At 42.2% G+C, this 21200-nt stretch overlaps 2 protein-coding genes across 3 annotated transcripts in view; one reads left to right on the top strand and one right to left on the bottom strand.

Annotated features, from left to right (window-relative positions):
- Positions 1 to 216: 216 nt before the first annotated feature.
- On the top strand, positions 217 to 15892 carry MRPL35 (mitochondrial ribosomal protein L35). The gene is made up of 4 exons (XM_003816563.7): positions 217 to 1655; positions 8209 to 8398; positions 9271 to 9415; positions 12572 to 15892. Exons 1-4 carry the CDS (start codon positions 1613 to 1615, stop codon positions 12758 to 12760), a joined length of 567 nt encoding a protein of 188 aa, XP_003816611.1. The 5' UTR covers positions 217 to 1612; the 3' UTR covers positions 12761 to 15892.
- Positions 15893 to 16094: 202 nt separating this feature from the next.
- REEP1 (receptor accessory protein 1) overlaps positions 16095 to 21200 on the bottom strand; it is a 123571-nt gene continuing 118465 nt past the window's right edge. For both annotated transcript variants that reach the window (XM_034953498.2, XM_034953499.2), the window contains one exon: positions 16095 to 19214. In XM_034953498.2, coding sequence (XP_034809389.1) covers positions 19204 to 19214 — 11 coding nt within the window. In that variant the 3' untranslated portion in view covers positions 16095 to 19203. The remainder of the gene's footprint in view (positions 19215 to 21200) is intronic.

Here is a 21200-nt window from a genome sequence, read left to right as displayed (position 1 = left end):
GGCGCCTGTAGTCCCAGCTACTTGGGAGGCTGAGGTGGAGAATGGTGTGAACCCGGGAGGCGGAGCTTGCAGAGAGCCGAGATCGCACCACTGCACTCCAGCCTGGGCAACAGAGCGAGAGTCTGTCCCCCCCCCCCAAAAAAAAAAAAAAGTGAAACCTCATCTCTATAAACAATTTTTTTAAATTAGCAGGGGATGATTGTGCATGCCTGTGGTGCCAGCTACTTGGAAGGCTGTGGTGGGAGGATCCCTTGAGCCCAGGAATTCCAGGCTGCAGTAATTGCACCACTGCACTCAGACCCTGTCTCTAAAAAACAAAATTTAAATCAAGTCACTCACTTGCTCAAAAATGTGCAGTGAGGCCAGGCTCAATGGCTCACACCTGTAATCCCAGCACTTTGGGAGGCCAAGGTGGGAGACCTGTTTGATTCCATACCAAATAATTGAGACCACCCTGGGCAACATAGTGAGACCTAGGTCTCTACAAAAAATTTAAAAATTAGCCAGGTGTGTGCCTGTAGTCTCAGCTACTCAGGAGGCTTAGGTGGGAGGATTGCTTGAGCCTAGGAGGTCGAGGCTGCAGTGAGCTGTGATCGCACCACTGCACTGAAGCCTTCGCAACAGACCAAGACCTAGTCTCAAAAAAAAAAAAAAAAAAAAAAGTGTGCAATGACTCCCGTTGCCAATTCAAAGAGCTTTTATGAATGTTTCAATATACTTGTCTAGCGTATGTGCCTGTTTTTGGACTCAAAGTGGCCACCATAGGTGGGAGATCAAGTTGGCAACAATAGTGTTCCAAGGTAATACACCCTATATCTCGCTCTGTACCCCAGGCTGGAGTGCGGTGGCTCGATCTTGGCTCACTACAACAACCGCCTCCCAGGTTCAAGCGATTCTCCTGCCTCAGCCTCCCGAATAGCTGGAACTACAGGCGCGCGCCACCACACCCGGCTAATTTTTTGTACCCCTTAGTAGAGACGGGGTTTCACCCTGTTAGCCAGGATGGTCTCAATCTCCTGACCTCGTGATCTGCCCGCCTTGGCCGCCCAAAGTGCTGGGATTACAGGCGTGAGCCACCGCGCCCGGCAAGAATTTTTTTTTTTTTTTTTTTTTTTTGAGATGGAGTTTCGCTCTTTCGCCCAGACTGGAGTTCAGTGGCACGATCTCTGCTCACTGCAACCTCCGCCTTCCGGTTTCAAGCGATTCTCCTGCCTCAGCCTCCCAAGTAGCTGAGATTACAGGCGCTTGCCACCGCGCCCGGGTACTTTTTGTATTTTTAGTACAGACGGGGTTTCATCATGTTGGCCAGGCTGGTCTCGAACGCCTGACCTTGTGATCCGCCCGCCGCGGCCTCCCAAAGTGCTGGGATTACAGGCGTGAGCCACCGTGCCCGGCCCCAAGAATTTTTTTTAATAAGAAATTTTGTAGAACCTTCTATAGGCAGTCGTTTTACAGCGGCGAAGAACGGAACCCGGCAGATGACATTGAATAAATGTTGAGTGGACAACTTTGTTCTTTTCCTCTTCCTTGACTCCGCCTCCTTGCTTTCCCTTCATTCTCTTTTGCTCTTGTGCTTTTAAACCCAAAGCGGCCGCCGTAGGCGAAGGTGAAGATGGCTGCCTCTGCCTTTGCTGGTGCGGTGAGAGCAGCTTCAGGTCAGTGGAGAGCGACATACTCCATGCATGCCTTCACAGAAGGGGAAACTGGTGCGGGATGGAATGGGCGTTTAGACTGGAGGTTAACAAGCAAAAAGGGTCATTATTTAAGTTAAGAAGGTTGCGCCCAATTTTCTCTGGGGCGGTGTGACCGGCAGCCCGTACCAAGTCCCCCGACTCGGACTCACGCGGGCCTGTGTGTCACGCATTTGCCGCTTCCTTACCAGCTTTTTTCCCCTAGAAGACAAGCCAGAGAAACTGGAACGGAGGGGGCGAGGGAAACCAAAAAGTCTCACCTAACTTTCTGATTTAGAGGCTACGACCTGCCATTCACGACCTTTAACCTTGAGAATTAATTTCTCCTAACTTAAGATTCTACACCTCTAAAATGGGGGTCATAACCACCTACCTGGGGATTAAATGAGATAATGCACGTAAAGCGTCTTGGGCAGTGCCTGACACATGGTAAGCTTGAAGGCTAATTTAATTTTTAACTACAGCCCCCGGCACAAGGGCTGGTATGAGGACTTCTTGACTGAGAGATAGCAGAAGTAAAGGCGACTAAATTAAGTTGCCGTCACGTTAAGTACTTTTTGCAAAAAGTTAAAAATCATCCAAATACCATAGGATGCTCAGTAAGTTACTTTCACACAAAATATATTGTTAGGATAACATTTTGTGGGAGAATATACGAGATCAGTCAAGAAAATGCAACGATGTAAATTTTACCGGTAGAGAAAAGCTTTTTTTATGTGGAGTATTTTTTGTGTTCGCGAAATATAATACATACGAATAAAATTTTATATAGTATGCATGAATGGTTTAACAGTTCTAAAGCAAACACCTGTTTAACACTCAGGTCAAAACAGTGCACTACCAGAAGCCTCCTCTCCCCTATGTATCAAAATTCTCTACTTCCCCCCCAGATATAAACACTGTTCTCATTTTTATAGTTACTATTAGGTTGCCTATTTTTCCTATAGTAGTTTTAGCATCCATATGTGCATCTCAAGAACATAGTTTTGCCTGGTTTTGAACTTCACATGAATTGGTTCATACAGTATATACGCTTTAGTATCTTCTTTTACATTGTGAGATTCATTCATTCATTTTGCGTAGCTGTAATGCTTTCTCATTGCTATATAATTTTTTTTTTTTTTGAGACGGAGTTTCTCTCTTGTTGCCCAGGCTGGAGTGCAATGGCACGATCTTGGCTCACTGCAACCTCCTCCCAGGTTTAAGTGATTCCCTTGGAGTAGCTGGGATTACAGGCATGCGCCACCACGCCCAGCTAATTTTGTATTTTTAGTAGAGTTGGGGTTTCTCCATGTTGGTCAGGCTAGTCTGGAACTCCTGACCTCAGGTGATCCGCCCGCCTCGACCTCCCAAAGTGCTGGGATTACGGGTGTGAGCCACCGTGCCCGGCCTGCTGTATAATATTATATGACTGTGCCACAATTCTCCATTTCCAGTTTGGGGCAATTATGTACAAAGCTAATTGATCTCATCCTGGCGCATGAGTCCAATTGTTTCTGAGGATGTGGGTATGTGTGAAACTCGCTGTGGAATTGCCTGGTCAGAGAATATGTATATATTCAGCATTGCCTGATATTGCCAAACTGTTGAGGCTCCACATCCTCACCAATACCTGATATTGTCAGACCTACAAATTTTTGTTAATCTGGTGGCTTTGTAATGATATCTCATTGAGATTTAAATAAGCATTTCTCTGATTAATAACAAGCTATAGTGTGTTTCACATTTTTATTGGCCTTTTGAATTTCCTTTATGAAATATCCACTTAAATATTTTGCCCATTTTCCTATTGGATTGTTTGTCTTATTTATTTAGAGTATTTTTTGTTTTGTTTTTGTTTTTCATTTGTGTGTGTCCTTTAGCTTCTCCCACTCAGGCTTGTCTTTTTTACATTATTTTGGAGTGCCCTTTGACGAAAAGTTGTTTTTCATCTACTTGAATTTATAGTTCTTGTAATTTTTAAATAGATGATGTAGGTAGTTATCAACTTACTATTAATTTAGATTCTACTGAAAACAATTTAAAGAGTGATGTGACAGCTTATTTTAAAATGTCAGTATTTTAAATATGCTGGAAATTATAGCCTTTTTAACAATTTAAACTATTTGATATTTTAGATATTAAGAATTTGTGAAAGGGTAGTTTTTCAAAATTCTTTTAGGAAACATAGGATCAGAAATCTTGAAGACTCCTGGTTTCGATACTGTCACACTCTCCTCCACTCCCATCCAGTGCAGTTCATGTCCCCCATTCATTCCTTTGATTCATGCCACATAGGGCCATTGTAATTCCCCAAATGTACATCGTCACCTTTGTACGTCCTATTCCCTCTGTCTCTTCGTACTCTTTCAAAACTCTGGTTTTGCGTTACCTCTTTTGTGAAAACATCTGTGTTCTCTATACAACAGTGTGTTTAGAGTAGACTAGTCTGTATGAAAATGCCCAGACGGGGCAGAGGACTGAAGGAAATTAGTTACTTTCCTTGATGTACTGCACTTTTGTTAACAAAGCTAGACTGTTAGGTTTCCCTCACAGGCTTAATCACATGATTGATCCACCAGAAGGCGCAGTAGATAGAGCCTCCCCACATATTTTCCCATGAACTGCTCTCAACCAAGATCCCAGTTCCTGTTGTTCCCGTAACCATTTTTTCTAACTTCAGTGTATTTATTCCTGATTTCATCTTGTTGGTTTTGATCTGTTTTTCTCTCTTACTAAGATCACTTGGAGTTCTAATACTCTGTGTCTTCACAAATACATTAACAAGCCATCGTTCCCAGCTTGCTTTTTGGGAAAATTGATAAATATGTCTTATGCAGCCTCAGGATCTTCATAAAAATTGAGAACAAAAGAATTTCGTAGGTTTTAATTTTTTAACCGAGAGATACCAAAATCTGATGACGTGTGAAAATTGGAACATTTTCTTGTCTATAGTTCTCCAATGCACTTAATCTTCCAAAGATTACCTCCTGCCTTATTACATCTGCACATCTTTTCAGTTCTTTGTGATTTAACTTATTTATTTGATTTCCAAGGCCCTATATAAGGGCTCTCTCATCAGTTTTCTGCACCAATGTTTATGCTACCCTTTTCAGTTGCAAATTATTATCTCTTTTTCTTTTGTGGAGACAGAGTCTCCTTCTGTCTCCTGGAGTGCAGTGGCAAGATCTCGGCTCACTGCAACCTCTGCCTCCTGAGTTCAACCAGTTCTCCTACCTCAGCCTCCGAGTAGCTGGGACTACAGGCGCGCGTCACTCTGCCCAGCTAATATTTCTATTTTTAGTAGAGACGGGGTTTCACATGTTGGCTGAGCTGGTCGCAAACTCCTGACCTCAGGTGATCCTCCAGGGCCTCCCAAAGTGTTGGGGTTACAGGGGTGAGCCACCACACCTGGCCCTGTTATCACTGATGGCCACATATTAATATACAGGTTAGGTATCTCTAATCTGAAACTTTTTGAGTACCAACATGACACCACAAGTGGGAAATTCTTTTTTTTTTTTTTGAGACGGAGTCCCGCTCTGTCGCTCAAGGTGGAGTGCAGTGGCACAATCTCAGCTCACTGCAAGCTCTGCCTCCCAGGTTCACGCCATTCTCCTGCTTCAGCCTCCCAAGTAGCTGGGACTACAGGCACCTGCCACCATGCCCAGCTAATTTTTTTTTTGTATTTTTAGTAGAGACGGGGTTTCACTGTGTTAGCCAGGATGGTCTCGACCTCCTGATCTCCTCGTGATCTGCCTGCCTCGGCCTCCCAAAGTGCTGGGATTACAGGCGTGAGCCACCGCACCCGGCCCACAAATGGAAAATTCTTTACCTGATCTCACGTGATGGGTGGCAGTCAAAACTTTGTTTCATGTACAAAATTATTTAAAATATTGTATAAAATTAACTTTAAGCTATATGTGTAAGATTTATATGAAACAAATGAATTTCGTGTTTGGACTTGAGTCCCATCTCCAAGATATCTCCTTTATGCAAAATTTTAAAAAATCTAAAATACTTCTGGTCACAAGCATTTCAGATAATATTCAACCTGTATCATCTTTGCTAAGTATCCCTCTTCTTTATTATCTGCCATTAGCATTCATTAAATGTTTTCTCTGTGCTACTCTTCCAAGCACTATACATGCTTCATCTCATTCAAGTCTCATTACCTCTCCATAATTAACTTCATTTAAATTTGAGGAAACTGGGGCACAGAGAGGTTAAGTAACTTGCCCCTGGTTACACAGCAAGGAAGTCATAGAGCTAGAATATGAGCCCAAATCATCTCATTCAAATCCTAGCACTTCTGTATCAACATGGCCCCTCATTTGTTATCTGAAATCAGTGCAGTAGAAAATAGGAGAGTAGTTCTAAGTCCCAGCCAAGCATCAGACTCAGGTGGAGTATTTTTCGCTTTTTTTTTTGAGATGGAGTTTCACTTTTGTTGCCGAGGCTGGAGTGCAATGTTGCGGTCTCGGCTCACTGCAGCCTCTTCCTCCCAGGTTCAAGTGATCTTCCTGCCTCAGCCTCTCGAGTAGCTGGGATTATAGGCACACACCACCACACCCGGCTAATTTTGTATTTTCAGTAGAGACGGGGTTTCTCCATGTTGGTCAGGCTGGTCTCGAACTCCTGATCTCAGGTGATCTGCCTGCCTCGGCCTCCCAAAGTGCTAGGATTACAGGCATGAGCCACCGTGCCTGGCTGGAGTATTTTTCTTAACCAACTCTATTGAGGTAGAATTTACATGCCATAAAATTACCCATTTTATGTGTACAGCTTTATGTTTTTTTATTAATTTAGCAAGCTGTACAACCATTACCACATTCCAGCTTTAGGACTTTTTTTTTTTTTTTTTTAGTTTTGTATTAGTGCATTTTTTTTTATACTTTAAGTTCTGAGGACATTTTCATCATCCTGCGGAACTTTTTTAACACACAATTTTGAGTCCCAAACTGGACTTCAGTCAGAATTTATGGGTGGAGTCGGAGCTCCACGAGTGATTCCGATTTGCAGCCATGAACTATTAGTCTGGCCATAGTGGGAAGGACTGATAAGAGGACTGCATCCGGACCACACATCTAGGCTCTCTGAAATCTGCCTTCTGACCTGTTCCACCCCACTGCCCACTACTTCTCCCCAGGCGTCTCTGATAGTCAGGCGAACAGTCTCAGCCTCTGAGGCAGGTCTGGTCCTCAACCCATACATGTACAGTTGACCCTGGAACAATACAGCAGGTGGGGTGTCAACCCCAAGCAGTTGAAAATCAAGTTGAAAAAAAGTATAACTTTTGGCTCCTCCAAAACTTAATTACTAATAGCCTACTGTTGGCCAGAAGCCTTACCAATAACATAAACCATTGATTAACATATATTCTGAGGCCGGGCACGGTGGCTCACACCTGTAATCCTAACACTTTGGGAGGCTGAGGCAGGTGGATCACTTGAGCCCAGGAGTTCAAGATTGGGCTGGGCAACATGGCAAAATTCTGTCTCTACAAAAATTAGTCAGGCATGGTGGCACATGCTGTAGTCCCAGCTACTTAGGAGGCTGAGGTGGGAAGATAGATTGAGCCCAGGAGGTCAAGGCTGCAGTGAGCTATGATTGTGCCACTGCATTCCAGCCTGGGCCACAGAGTAAGACCCTGCCTCAAAAAAAGAATTTTAAAAACATATATCCTGCATGTTATATGTATTATATACTGTATTCTTAACAATAAAACAAGCTAGAGAAAAGAAAGTCATAAGAAGAGAAATAGGTTACTGTTCATTAAGTGGAAGTGGATGATCATAAAGGTCTTCATCATCTTTACATTGAGTAGGCTGAGGAGGAGTTGGTTTTGCTCTCTCTGCGATTGCAGAGAAAGAAGAGGTGGAGGAGTTAGAAGGGGAGGCTGGAAAGGCAGGCATACTCGGTGTAACTTTTTTTGAAAAAAATCTGTGTGTAAGTGGCACTGTGCAGTTCAAACCCATGTTGTTCAAGGGTCACCTGTATTTGTTTCAGTCCCCATGCCTTTGCTTATGTTGTTCGTCCTACCTGAAATGTGCTCCTCCTCTTCTAAGGGCCTGCTCACTTTCTAGAGGACTCAAGTGCCTCTTCTCTTTTCTTCGAGAATCTTTCCCTCGCCACTCTTGTCTCTCCAGGAAGGGTCCATGCTCTTGCATCCCTGACCTGCCATCGTACTGTGTGTGGGAATTCTGTCTCACCAGAGTATAAGATCTGGGAGGTGGGAATAAATGTTACACACATCTCTTTTCTTAGTACTGGACATAGAGCTAGCAGACATCCGACTTGGTTGTGATGATGGTTGCACAGCTCTCTAAATTTTCCAAAAATTGTTGAATTGTATACATAAAATCAGTAATTAATTTATGGTTATACCTTAGTAAGGTGGTAAAAGCTTCACAGGTGAGTCTGATGCTCAGGGCACATTAATTATGTTTAATACTTGGTGGCAGTGATACATCTCTTAATTTTTAATATCTGGATGCATATTTTGGAGTATTAAATATATATGCTCCTATCTTTACAGGAATCCTACGGCCCCTGAATATTTTGGCATCTTCAACCTACCGCAACTGTGTCAAGAATGCCTCTCTTATTTCTGCATTGTCCACTGGACGTTTTAGTCATATTCAGACACCAGTTGTTTCCTCCACTCCCAGACTTACCACATCTGAGAGAAACCTGACATGTGGGCATACCTCAGCGATCCTTAATAGGTAGAGTATATTTCTTTGTGGGGTTTTTTTTGGTTTTTTTTGAGACGGAGTCTCACTCTGTTGCCCAGGCCAGAGTGCAGTGGTGCATTCTCAGCTCACTGCAACCTCCACCTCCGGGGTTCAAGCAATTCTCCTGCCTCAGCCTCCTGAGTAGCTGGAAAGTTCTGGGATTACAGGCGTGAGCCACTGTGCCTGGCTGGTAGAGTATATTTCAATAAACATGATGCTTAGACAAACTTTCCAAGATATTCATGCCTGCAGGGGTATCCTAGAAGTAGGTGGTATTCTTTGCCTACCTGCAGTTAATTATGTAGACATCTGCTTGATTGAGTGGGAGACTGTGACTGACATTCATGTATCTAGGCGCCTGCAGCAGGAAAATGCCAAACACAGCATGCTTCTGATGTTGTATGTGTGCTTTCCTGCATGGAGGCTGTCATCCAAAGTGGAGGGTGCACAAGACGCTCAGCTTATAAGGATGGGCTGCATGTGTTGGTCATTCAGTCAGCAAATACTCAGTTAAACACCCCTGGGTGCCTAGCACTGTACTTGGCAAAAAGGACATAAGGGTAAACAAATTGAAGTCCTCAAGGAGTTTGCAATCTGGTGGGAAGATGGATAAGAAATCAAGCGATGATAATAGAATGAATTATTTTACAGGGATTGAGGGGGTAGGTTTTAGAAGATTGCGAGTTGGTGATGGTTGCTATTCTAATTTATGCTTAATGTCATGGGTCATTGGAAGTAATATTGTATATGAAAAGTTAGTTCCAGTCCATTGGAGCAGCTTTACTCATTTCTCAGTATAGATATGAATTTTAATCCTTTAATCAGTCTGATTACAAGCTAAAAATTTTAAAATATATTTTTAGAGTGGCCCCCGTGCTTCCAAGTGTCCTGAAGCTGCCAGTCAGATCTCTAACATACTTCAGTGCAAGAAAAGGCAAGAGAAAGACCGTGAAAGCTGTCATCGATAGGTTTCTTCGACTTCATTGTGGCCTTTGGGTGAGGAGAAAGGTGAGTCTTCACACTGTTACTAAATTGAAAAAGGAATGTGAGGCCGGGCGTGGTGGCTCACGCCTATAATCCCAGCACTTTGGCGGGTGGATCATAAGGTCAGGAGTTCAAGACCAGCCTGGCCAACATGGTGAAACTCCATCTCTACTAAAAATACAAAAATTAGGCGTGGTGGCAGGCACCTGTAATTCCAGCTACTCGGGAGGCTGAGGCACATAATTGCTTGAACCCGGGAGGTGGAGGTTGTAGTGAGCCAAGATCGAACCACTGCACTCCAGCCTGGGCGACAGAGCCAGACTCCGTCTCAAAAAAGAAAAGAAAAAAGGAGTGTGAGCAGATTAAAATCAAACAGAATTCAGAATTCAGCCAGGCACTGTAGCTCATGCCTGTAATCCCAGCACTTTGGGAGGCCAAGGTGGGCAGATCACTTGAGGTCAGGCGTTGTGGCAGGTGCCTATAATCCCAGCTGCTTGGGAAGCTGAGGCAGGAGAGTCACTTGAACCTGGAAGGTGGAGGCTGCAGTGAGCCAAGATCACGCCACTGCACTCCAGCCTAGGTGACACAGCAAGACTTCATCTCAAAAAATGAAAAGAAAGCAGCTTAAGACCAGTTTTGCAAAACCATTTTTGAGATTTAGTAACTGCCCAAATCCTAATTCCCTTTCATTACTTGGAAATTAAATCTTTAAAAATCAAAATTTGGTTCCCTGTAAAAATAAAATAGTTGGTAGAACTTTCTTGATGTTTGAAGGTTGAAAGGATTCTCCCCTGTTTTATAAACAGTACTAAATTAGTAGATAAATGGGTTGGTTGGAACTCTCAGCTCATTTCTCTATTGAAACACTGTGGTGGGTAGTTTCCTACACCAGTCAGCAGAAGCTCATATAATCCATAAAGCAGCTAAACTAAAGGTCTAATGTTCTGAGTTTTGTGAATTTGAGACCACTGGAAACATTTCTTCCCTTTTGTGTGTATGTGTTTTTTTTTTTTCTCTTTTTTTGAGACAAAGTGTCACTCTATCGCCCAGGCTGGAGTGCAGTGGCACAATCTTGGCTCACTGTGACCTGCGCCTCACGGGTTCAGGCCATTCTCCTGCCTCAGCCTTCCGAGTAGCTGGGATTACAGGCATGCACCACCATGCCAGGCTAATTTTTGTATTTTTAGTAGAGACGGGTTTTCACCATGTTGGCCAGGCTGGTCTTGAACTCCTGACCTTAAGTGATCCACCTGTCTCGGCCTCCCAAAGTGCTGGGATTACAGGCATGAGCCGTGACGCCTAGCCCCACCCTTTGGTTTTTATACCAGTTATTTCCAGGTCCTCTTCTAGCCCTAGGTAAAATGAAATGGGTGGGTTTCCTTGCCTTCCTTTCCATGTCCCTCTTACTGGGCTCTGGGGCCCTCATGTTACTGTAAAGGACCCGATCATACTCTCCAGTCATAATACCTAGCTTCAGTTCAGGGCTCCCGAAAGTATACCCTGTATAGAATGCCCTGCCTCTTCAAAATCTAATTTTCAGAGAAAAAAAAAAATCTGGGTAGATGAATTCAAACTAATGTGTAAAACAAAGTATTTTCCATGACACGGTTTCATCCAGCAGTCCTTGGTATTTATTGTTCATTCCCTCCTTCCATTTTTGAATCTAGAGATTGTCTAAAAAATTTCAAGCATTTTCATAGTGGTTCCATTCTGTGAATAATCTTTAAAGGATACTGGTGGTAATGAGCAGGGCAGCAAATTAGGTGTTTGTACGTCAGAGATCCATAGTAACCCAGTTTGGCCTGCAAAACTATGAAATTATTACACAAATGTGGAGATTTGGCTTTAAATGTTTGCATTTAAAATTGTAAGCAGTGAGTAGCAAAAATCTAACCTCTAGCATTTTAAAACCAGAACTCTTAAATAACCTTTCCTTATTTCATCACTGTCCTTATAGAAGTTGATGGTCACAATGATGATACTAAGACATGTCAGAAATGCAAGGCACATTCTCGGCAAAGAGCCATGGTTTTGTTCAGTTGGTATTGTGCCATAAAGAGCCCTTGGCTTGAAAGGACCCAAGGGCTCACCGTGTGGTTTTAGCCAGATGTTAATTAAGCTGGATGGCACCTAAGATCCCTTCTAGTTTAAACAGGCTATGATTATAGTTTTTATAATCAATCAAATTTTCCTTTCCTGTCTTTAAAAATAAATTCTTCAAAATGAATAATACCTGTATGGGTGTATATGAAAGTTCTGGGTTAAATATGTGGGTTAACCATTCCTTCACCACTCCTAATAATAGTCTTACCATATTCATAATTCCTTAGAAAAGTACTTCCTATAAAAATTGGTCCCTTGTGTGTGAAAATAATAAATGAAGCAATATATTTGAGAACTGTGCTTCTCAGCTCTTGTAATACTCAGCCTCCTTAATAAATATTAATGTTGTTACCTAGCCTGCACTCCATCCTCCTCTACATTAGGAAAGACAGTGGTTAAGAACTCTTATTAGCCTGGGCAAGATGGTGAGACCTTATCTCTACAAAAATTTAAAAAGTAGCTGGGTATGGTGGTGCACACTTGTGGTCCCAGCTATACGAGAGGCTGAGGCAGGAGGATCACTTGAGCCCAGGAGGTAGAGGCTGCAGTGACCGTGATCATGCCACTGCACTCCAGCCTGGGTGACAGAGTGAGACCCTGTCACAAAATGAAACAAAAAAAGAACTCTTATTAGCCCTCAGACCTCTGTCTGCTACTTCTCTAATCAATGGTTTCTTTTTTTAAAGATGTAAAATAGAATAATAGTATGTTGTTAAAGATTGCTGAAGAGATAGTAAGATCATACCTGTTAAGTTAGTGATTATAATTCTGTCATTATCTTGTACTTTCCCAGCCACACACATTTAGTTTTATTTTCTGTGAGTTTAATTTAAATAATTTTTTTCTAAAATATGATTTATTACTAATTCTTTTTCAAACTACACATGCTTTCTCCATCCCCCTCCCCCCCACCCTCCCCTCCCCCGGCCATTGAGAATCACATCTTTCCAAGAAATAGTCCAGCCCCTATGGAAGTCTGGTTTTTGTTCTTATTGGGTCTATAAACCTTGAGTTGTGAAGATACCTGTTGTTTCATACATAGTATGATGTTTTACATTTCTTTGTAATATCTGACAGGCTGGCTATAAGAAGAAATTATGGAAAAAGACACCTGCAAGGAAGAAGCGATTGAGGGAATTTGTATTCTGCAATAAAACCCAGAGTAAACTCTTAGATAAAATGACGACGTCCTTCTGGAAGAGGCGAAACTGGTACGTTGATGATCCTTATCAGAAGTATCATGATCGAACAAACCTGAAAGTATAGATCAGAAGTTTCACTTGTTTCTCGGTTATTGGATATGTATCTTTGTGTACATATCTTTGCAAAAATGGATAAGTACAAAACTTGATGTAAATTGTACCAATGAATATGTAAACATACAGTGACAACATTAAACTTAGAAAAGTTTTAAAACTTAATGGATCAGACTTTGCCAGATTTGGTTAGGGAAACAGAAATTTAGAATGGTGCATTATTTTTAACAAATGGTATTGGCTTAACTAGTTGTTTCAATTATGCTCTTTTAGTTGCAAGGAATCTCAAGTGGGACAAACATAAAAAGACTCAAAAGCTACAAGTTAGCTCAAGCAGTGTGACATTATTTCAAGGATATGTGCCGGGGAATTCAGGAACCACCTCACCAACCCCATCTCCCACCCAGAAATCACCTCCCAGCCTCAGGAAGAGTAGAAATTGGGTGGTGCTCCTCAGCAGGGGAAGGTGGATGTTTAGGCTTGGGCTCTGCATGCAGGTGACTCGCTTCTTTTTACATTGTTAACTCCATTCTCTCTGTATTCACCAACTTCTCTACACAGCTTTTGCATACTTACAGTTTCTGTTCCTTTATAATAACTTTAACTTGCACCTTTGAGGTTCTTTTCTACATGATGACCTTCAGCTCCTGCCGCTAGTCTCCAATTGCCAAGGGAATTTAACTGGGCCAGACTACCTTTTTATACTAGGTCTGGTTGGGTCATTGTCTAGAGTAGGGATTGGCTGTCCTTAAGTCAGGAGCCCGCTTTGTATTAGCAGGTTTGCATGCAGCAAAAAAACAGTTATGTGAGCAGTTTCACTTGGAGGTTCACATGGGGTGGCAGCACACTTAACATCTAACACACCAGGTTCATTGTGTTCATAACACTTGTCATTTACTGTAACAACATTTTTTCATAGGAGAGTAAATAGCCCTTCAGCATGCTCATTCATGAAACAGAAGAGGCTGTACAAGTGAAGACAAGGGCTTTTTATGCAAGTTTTGAAAGATAGGTATTTATTTTTTCTAGAGACAGGAGTTTTGCTCTGTTGCCCAGGCTGGAGTGCAGTGGTGCAATCATAGCTCATTGAAGCCTCGCACTCCTGGGCTCAAGTGGTCCTCCTGCCTCAGCTTCCTGAGTAAGGATATGTATTTCTTAAAAGTTAGTTTATCCACTTCAGATTTCATGTTTTCATTTGTAAGGATAAACTTTTCCCACAAATTTTCAACAATCATTGTAGAAATTAAGGGGGAGAAAGTAATCTCAGTTGTTTTAGAAACAAAAAAGTTAAGCATTGTTTACTTGAAGTAGGCAGGGAAGCAGCACTGAGTAAAGTTCAATTGAGTGGTTACAGTCTAGGGCAGTGGTTCCCAACTCTCCGATCAGAATCATCTGGGAAGCATTTTCAAACAGCAAAGTACTTTGAAAACCATTATTAAATAGAATTATGTATGAATTACTGTTTCAGATCCTTTAATGTGGTAGCTGGTAATAATAAGATGAAATTCCTCTGTTGTTAGTAAAATTACGAAATTGAAGTTCTGCAGCATGTCAGGCCAGGATTATTAGGGAGATTCCTCGAAACTAGTGTGTGTTTATTAAAAGGAGAAAGGATAACAATAGAATGTTCTAAAACCAGAAGTCCAAGTGCGTGTCTACTTATGGGACCAATAAATAAAGAACAGACATTTGATTTGAGGTGAGGTAAAAGCCTGAAACATGGAATGGCATTCTGTTTTGATGGATTTTCATTTCTTCGCACTTCTGAGACGGCAAAGCCAACCACTTAGAAGCCTTCCACATCTTTGTCACCTGCCTGGCTCCTGCCCTCTGATGTACCTCTGGGTAGTGAGATGGAAATGGTGCCTGCAGAAGTTGGGGAGAAGGATACTTTTGCACAGCCTCCATGATGTCTTTAATGCAAATATGGATGACAAGGGTCTCTGTTACAGGGGCCTCAGAGCACCTTCGTTTCTCCTCTAGACCAGGGACAGGTGTAGAGATAAGGACTGGCAACCAGAGCCTCAGCATCCAAAGATGGACTGAAGTGGGACGGCTGACAGGCACATAACTTACGGGAAAGGGAATTTCATACATACGATTTTTGTTTTGTGGGTAGGAGGGCTTATCATCAACACTGATTTTATAATCTGACAATGTCTTTCATTAAAGAGTTTACCTAAATGATGTTCGATTATATGTATAATTTATAAAATATTTATGTATAGTTTGTTTATTCAGGTATATGTATAATTTATTGAACACCTACTATGTCCCAGCATATCTACAAAACTGGGTACATACATACTGTCTAACTGCTAATCCACATTTCCAGTCAGGACATAATGATTAGTTAAGCCCTAATTTAGATTTGAGGAAACTGAAGCTGAGAGAGGGTTAAGTAAATTACCCAAAGTACAGCTAATAAGACCCAGAATCTCAGTCTCACTCCTTGGGATCCTGTGTATTTCCCTGAGTCTTCTAACATATGAAAATTCATATCTAAATCAACAAGTGACTGTAATCTGGTACTATAAATACTAAATAAACACTTCTTCATAACACTGTACCAATTCAGCTTTTAAATTTTATTACTTTGCTTTCCTGTCCTTTGCCAACTCTTAACCTAGTTAATCCTAGTTCTGTCAACATTGGACCAGGCTCAGTAAATAAACGAATGGATTTCCAGCCTTTTTTTCCCATCTGTTCCTGCTTTTAGTCCTCTGAATCTGCTTCTTTTCTTACTGCTGCTTTATTTTACAGTGATTTTGTCAAACATAGAATACAGGACTAAAAATGCAAAGAAATTGGGTCTGTGTTTAATTTTGATGTTTCAAATTTTGAGCTTCCAAGTCTTTGTGGCCACCCAATGAAGTTTGAGTCTGCCTGTTCAGATGTGAAAGGTAAGGGCTGCAGCAGGTTTAAGGGCATCCCTTCCACCCACAGTGGCCCTTCACCACCCTGTTGTCACCTGCACAGGCACTCCCCCATTTGCAGATGAAGAAATGTTCAGAGAAGAAAAATGATGGACCAAAGGTCTGTTTGCACAATTGAAACTCTACCAGTGGACTATTCTATTTTCATAGCTACCTAGTTTCTGCTGATGATTTTTTTAAATGTGAAATAAACAGTGATACTTTCAGGTTTGTAGTTGTGTGATGAACTGGTTTTCAAAACATTTATATCATCTGATTTTCTTTCCCTCTCAACATCCTATGCAACAGGCACGGGGCCAAGTCACCAGGCCAGTCGGTGGCTGAACACTCAGCTTCTAATCCTTGCTACCTCCCATATTTGAAAAAAAGTATTTCCTTTTTCCTTTTAAGCCCAACATTACAAAGATGTTTTTTAAAAGAAAAATGTTAAGACTTTATTCAAGATGTGTATCAGGCATTATAACAAAACAGCAGAACTTCAACCTTTGGAATACTGTAATTTTACATCCCTTTGATGCACAGTCCAGTATACTATTTTATTACAGATCATTCTATAGGGACTACAGACATGAACTAGAGGAAATGTGCACAGTCACAATCCAGAATATCAGCTCTGGGAGTGTACACTGTTAGAGGATGAAGCACATCCTTTGCCATTTCAAATACTGTGCCAGGTGGAGGACTAGGAAGGCTCAAAGATGGTCATGGTTGACAAGCACTCTTATCACAAACACATGGATAGCTTATCACGGAGAACACATTTCAAAGGCCAGCAAAGTGAGCAAGCTATTCACACAAAGCCAGGAGGGATTATGACTAAACTCTCCAGTTTATAAGCACAAGTCCACATCTCACCTCCTCAGAACAGGTGCTCAATGGCAATTAACTAAAAGTTATGACATGAACATTAGAGACTTTCCAGCTAGCATTGTGTAAACAGCCTGTGTCTGTAAGTCAGCAAATTAAAAACATTCAGTTGTATCCTCTAGACAGAACACCACACCACTACATGTACACTTACAGGCTTTCACATTTTATGTCAGTTCATACACAAATGTACAACTTGTCAGATACGTAAACACATTTTGCCAGAAATATGACAGCTGCTTTCAGTTGTACAGTGAGTGTCTTTAAGAGAGAAACCGACTCCCTAGTCAACACTTGAAGGAAAAATAGTTACATTTACATTAAGACAGAGTTTGGATACCTTTATATTTTTCAATCTTGAATGAGAAGTAATAATACAGCATTTCTGAGAATAGAGCGCTTCAAACTTTTTTTGGCATAGTTAAGTGCAAACTTGATAACCTGTACTTGTCACAACTCTCCATTATAAAATGGCGAAAATATAGGTTGTTCACAATAGGATTTTAAACTGCTGCTAAAGGCAATTTATTGTTTTGGCAAAAAAAAAAAAATTGCTAAGAAGCTGTGTAAGCTTTTTTTTTTTTTTTTTTTTTTTTGCATTCGTTTCTGATAATTCTGGGTACTTCCAACTAACAGGTAAATACATTTTAAAGAGTATATTCTTCTTCTGTCTGGAACTACTCAATGAGCACAAAGAAAACATTTTCTGTCTTCCTTAACAGATTTAGGTATTGGTGGGTGTGGGGCACAGAACATGAGCAAACAGCTTCTGTTTATCCTCTCAGCCACAAATTTGCTTTTAGGTATATTTTCCTATACCCTTTTGCAAATTACAAAATCACCTTCAGAGGAACTATGGGTAGATGGGATTCCAATATGCATATCTGGCAACAATCAGCTTCAAATCAAACCCTTTCTGGGGTGGCTAAGATTCAGCTAATGTGTCATCAGCAAAGGCCTCTAATATGTGTTTGCGTAGTAATGGAACAGTTTTTAATTGGGCCTGTTTATAGTTGACTGACAGTAAGTTCTATATGGTATATAACACTAATTCTCTAGTCTTCTGGGCATATCTACGAACAAATACAATCCAAATATTATCAGTAACTGGGTTGTGACCACTGCATGCATTACACTGAAAGAAACACCAACTCGAAGCACAAATATATTATTCTTATATTTCGGCTCAGCTCTCAGTGGGGAGAGCAGCTACCTCGGACCACAGTGCCATTTAAACCAGATTCTTTTCAAATAAAATTCTCGATCTAAGTGGAAAGCCCCCTCAGAGAAGGCCTTATTCCCCTACTAAGCAATCCAGGCTTGTATAAAACGTCTGATAAGGCCTGTAGTGCCCATTGAGTATGAGTCTGCTGTTTACATTCTGCACAGGCCAGGAGGGGAACAGAAGGTGTGAGCCACAGGTGCTCCTGGGTCTGACCAGCAAGTCTAACCCATGAAGATCTCGAGCTCTAAAACCATTCTAGAGCCTACCATTTTGATTGTTACACATGTGTTTCAGATGTATGTTATGGCATATCTGAAACAGCAGAGTTCTCAGTTTTTTGTGTGTTTGTTTTTGCTAAGCTAAACAAGTTTTGCTAGAGTTCGCTAAAACAAGGTGCTCAGAGTGTAAGCTCCTCTGTCAGGAAATCGGCAGCACTGGTCACGATAAAGGAGAAATCGTCCTTTGTCAAGCACAGAATTACTCCTTCCAGCAGCTCTACATGTTCCCATCCTCAAGAAATTGCACCAAGAGTGAGCTACCTGCCTATCCCTGGAAAAGATTCAGAAGCTCCTAATCCAGAATCCAGGGAGGAGATGAGCTTCCTGTGACTCTTCTCTTTTACTGGGATGTTCCCCTGACCTCTCATCACACTTTACTGTGTTGTGAAATATTGTTTCTCTTGGTTTGTAACTTGTCTGGTCTTTTGACTAAACAACTATCTAAAGAATATAGACCACACTCCTGCAGGGAAAGGGATGTCTTACTGGAGTTTTATTTGGAAGCTTTATAAGCACATCTGAGATGGTCTCTAGAATCAAAATATTTGTCTATATTTGTTTTTGCAGTTTTCTTACATATCAGAACCTCTGGCAGCCCTTGCAAGTCCATTATATTAAAAGCCAAAAGCCATAAATATGTACATCATAGTTCAAAGTATCAGTACCAAGAACAAAGAAAGTTTTAAAAAATGCTGTGTTTGCATTTACAGGACTAAAAACTAAGTATGCAACAGATAAATTACAAATGTACATCTCAGCAGCATAGGGGTGATTCTCTTATCTTTCTAAAAAACACACCGCTGTCTATAATGACAATCCAATTGTGGAAAATTACCAACCTCAGAAGACTTAAAGGTCACCACCCCCGCCCCTACTACCTTTCCCTTTAGCCTCTCCCCAGCAAAATAAAGAAAAGGGGGAAAAAAAATAAATCCTTAAAAGTGGAAGGGGAGAGAGAAAAGGCCATGTTTGTGAGGCTGCACACTCAAAGCACACCCAGCTTGCGGATTTCTATGTTATTAGTAAATAGCTCTTTAAGGCAGAGAAGAAACATTCTGTGGATCCGGTGCTGTTGGCTCATCTCACTCACGTGGTTTCGGTGGCCGAGGATGAGGTACTTTTCTTCCTGAAGCGAGATCGAAGGATTCTAGGCGGTGCCTGGTAGAGAAAACAGAAAGGTATCCCTCAGTTTGGTGTAAATGTGGGATCTTTTGAGGTCAGCACCTGGAAGGCATTGTGTTGAGACTTCCAGCTCCTTTGGCCAAATGCAGCTGGCTAGGGCTGGGGTCTCCCTGAATCTCCGCAACAGGAAGCAATCATCAGAGTCCCATCCCACATATCCCATGAAGCTGAGCCCTTTGAGAGGCTGATGCCTCCCTCTTAAATTATGCTCCTCAATCTCCCAAGGGAACGGTTGTGCAGAATGACACATCTTTCTTGTTTCCGCCTGAGGAGCAAAATTATCTTAAATGATTCAGCAGAAAGAGACACCTCCGCATGCTTCCTTTGCTTTTGTTATTTCCTTTGGGAACCAGCCTAATGTTTTTTGGTACATGCCTCAAATTTCCATCATCAAATTTCCAGTCCCCTTTCTGGATGAGAAACCTCTTAACGTACAGCACACCACACCACAAAGGCAAACACCACCTTGAAGTACAGGTTGAATATCCCTTATCCGGAAATGCCTGGAGTCAGAAGTGTTTGGGATTTCAGATTTTTTTTTTTTTTCAGATTTTGGGATGTTTGCATATACATTCCAACTGAGCACCCCAATCTGAAAATCTGAGATTCAAAATGCTCCTATGAGCATGACCTTTGTGCGTCTTGTCCACACTCAAAGAATTTTAGATTTTTCGATTAGGGATGCTCAACTTATATGAAGGGCTCCACCTCATCTCTCCCACAAATGACTCTCAAGAGACCCCTCCTTCCATGGGATACACAGATCACAGGAGGAGTTCCTATTTCAATGAAAGTGAAGGGAACATTTTCTGGCACAGCACTCGAGGGGGTTCACACAACTGGCCCCAACCTACCCTCGGCCCCCGTGTCTGTCCACTTCTCTGTATACACAGAGAACTTCTTTCTCTACACTGTGCCCATTCATGCCTCTATTCCTTCTGACTGGAAGCCCTTCCCTCCTTCCTCTGTCTTGCATATTTCTAGGCCTCCTGAGGACCCAGCTCAAAAGTCACTTCTGCAAAGGTTTCCCAGAGCCCTTCCTGCCACTGCCCAGCCACGCACAACCAGGCATCGTCACCTCCTTTGTTCTCTCATGTTTTGTACATGTCCCACAGCAGAGGACTTTGCACCCAGTGGGAAGGGAGCATGTGGGGGCCCTGCTCACTCTCTCCCCACCAGACTGGGGACTTCCTGAGGGCAGGCCCATGTCGCATTCACCACCATTTCCTGGTGAGTGGCTCAGTGCTGGGCAGGCACATAGAAGGCAGGAAGTGAATGAGCCAGAAAACAAGACTCAGGCCCTCTCAGAGTCCTCATGCTACAGCCTTACCACTAGGAAATGCTTACCAGCCACCTCTGGACAGACACTGAAAACGGAAACAACGGAACCCACCTTTATAGTAATCTGCCTTTTGGCAGGCTGGTGAACTGTAAACAGTAAAGCAGTTTGTGCAGCTTTAATAAACAAAAGCAAAACAGCACAAACCCTTGGGCCTTAGAATTCTTTAGGCTGGGCTCCTCTCCCCATCAGGAGGCTGCCCAGGCCAGATTACCCAGGCCGGACTCCTCCAGCAGTGTCCAAGCCCAGAACATCCTTTCCCAAACCCTCTAACTTTAAAAGGGATGCATGTGTGCCTCACCTTGCAAAGGAACCTGATGAACTGCACATGGAGGTGGTCATAATTACAGTCCTAACAAATAAGAATGCTAGGCTGCTCAGTGTCTGCGGAAGGGAACATTTCAAGGCATCTCCCCATATAAGTCTCACAAGGGTCTGTACGGAGACTTCGTATTTGCTTCAGATGGCCTCTCAGGCCGTGATACTCAGCAGATGGGGAATAGGAGAGGAGACCTTAGGAAGCAGAGAGAAAGACTGGGGTCCCTGCACTTGTGCTCATGACTGGTGACTCCCTACCCACATCACAGAGCAAGGCCCAGGAGGCTCCAGGCTCAGCCCTCCTG

This window comes from Pan paniscus, chromosome 12, assembly GCF_029289425.2.
Source record: "Pan paniscus chromosome 12, NHGRI_mPanPan1-v2.0_pri, whole genome shotgun sequence".
NCBI classification, from domain to species: domain Eukaryota; kingdom Metazoa; phylum Chordata; class Mammalia; order Primates; family Hominidae; genus Pan; species Pan paniscus.
This window is presented reverse-complemented; position numbering and strand designations above follow the sequence as displayed.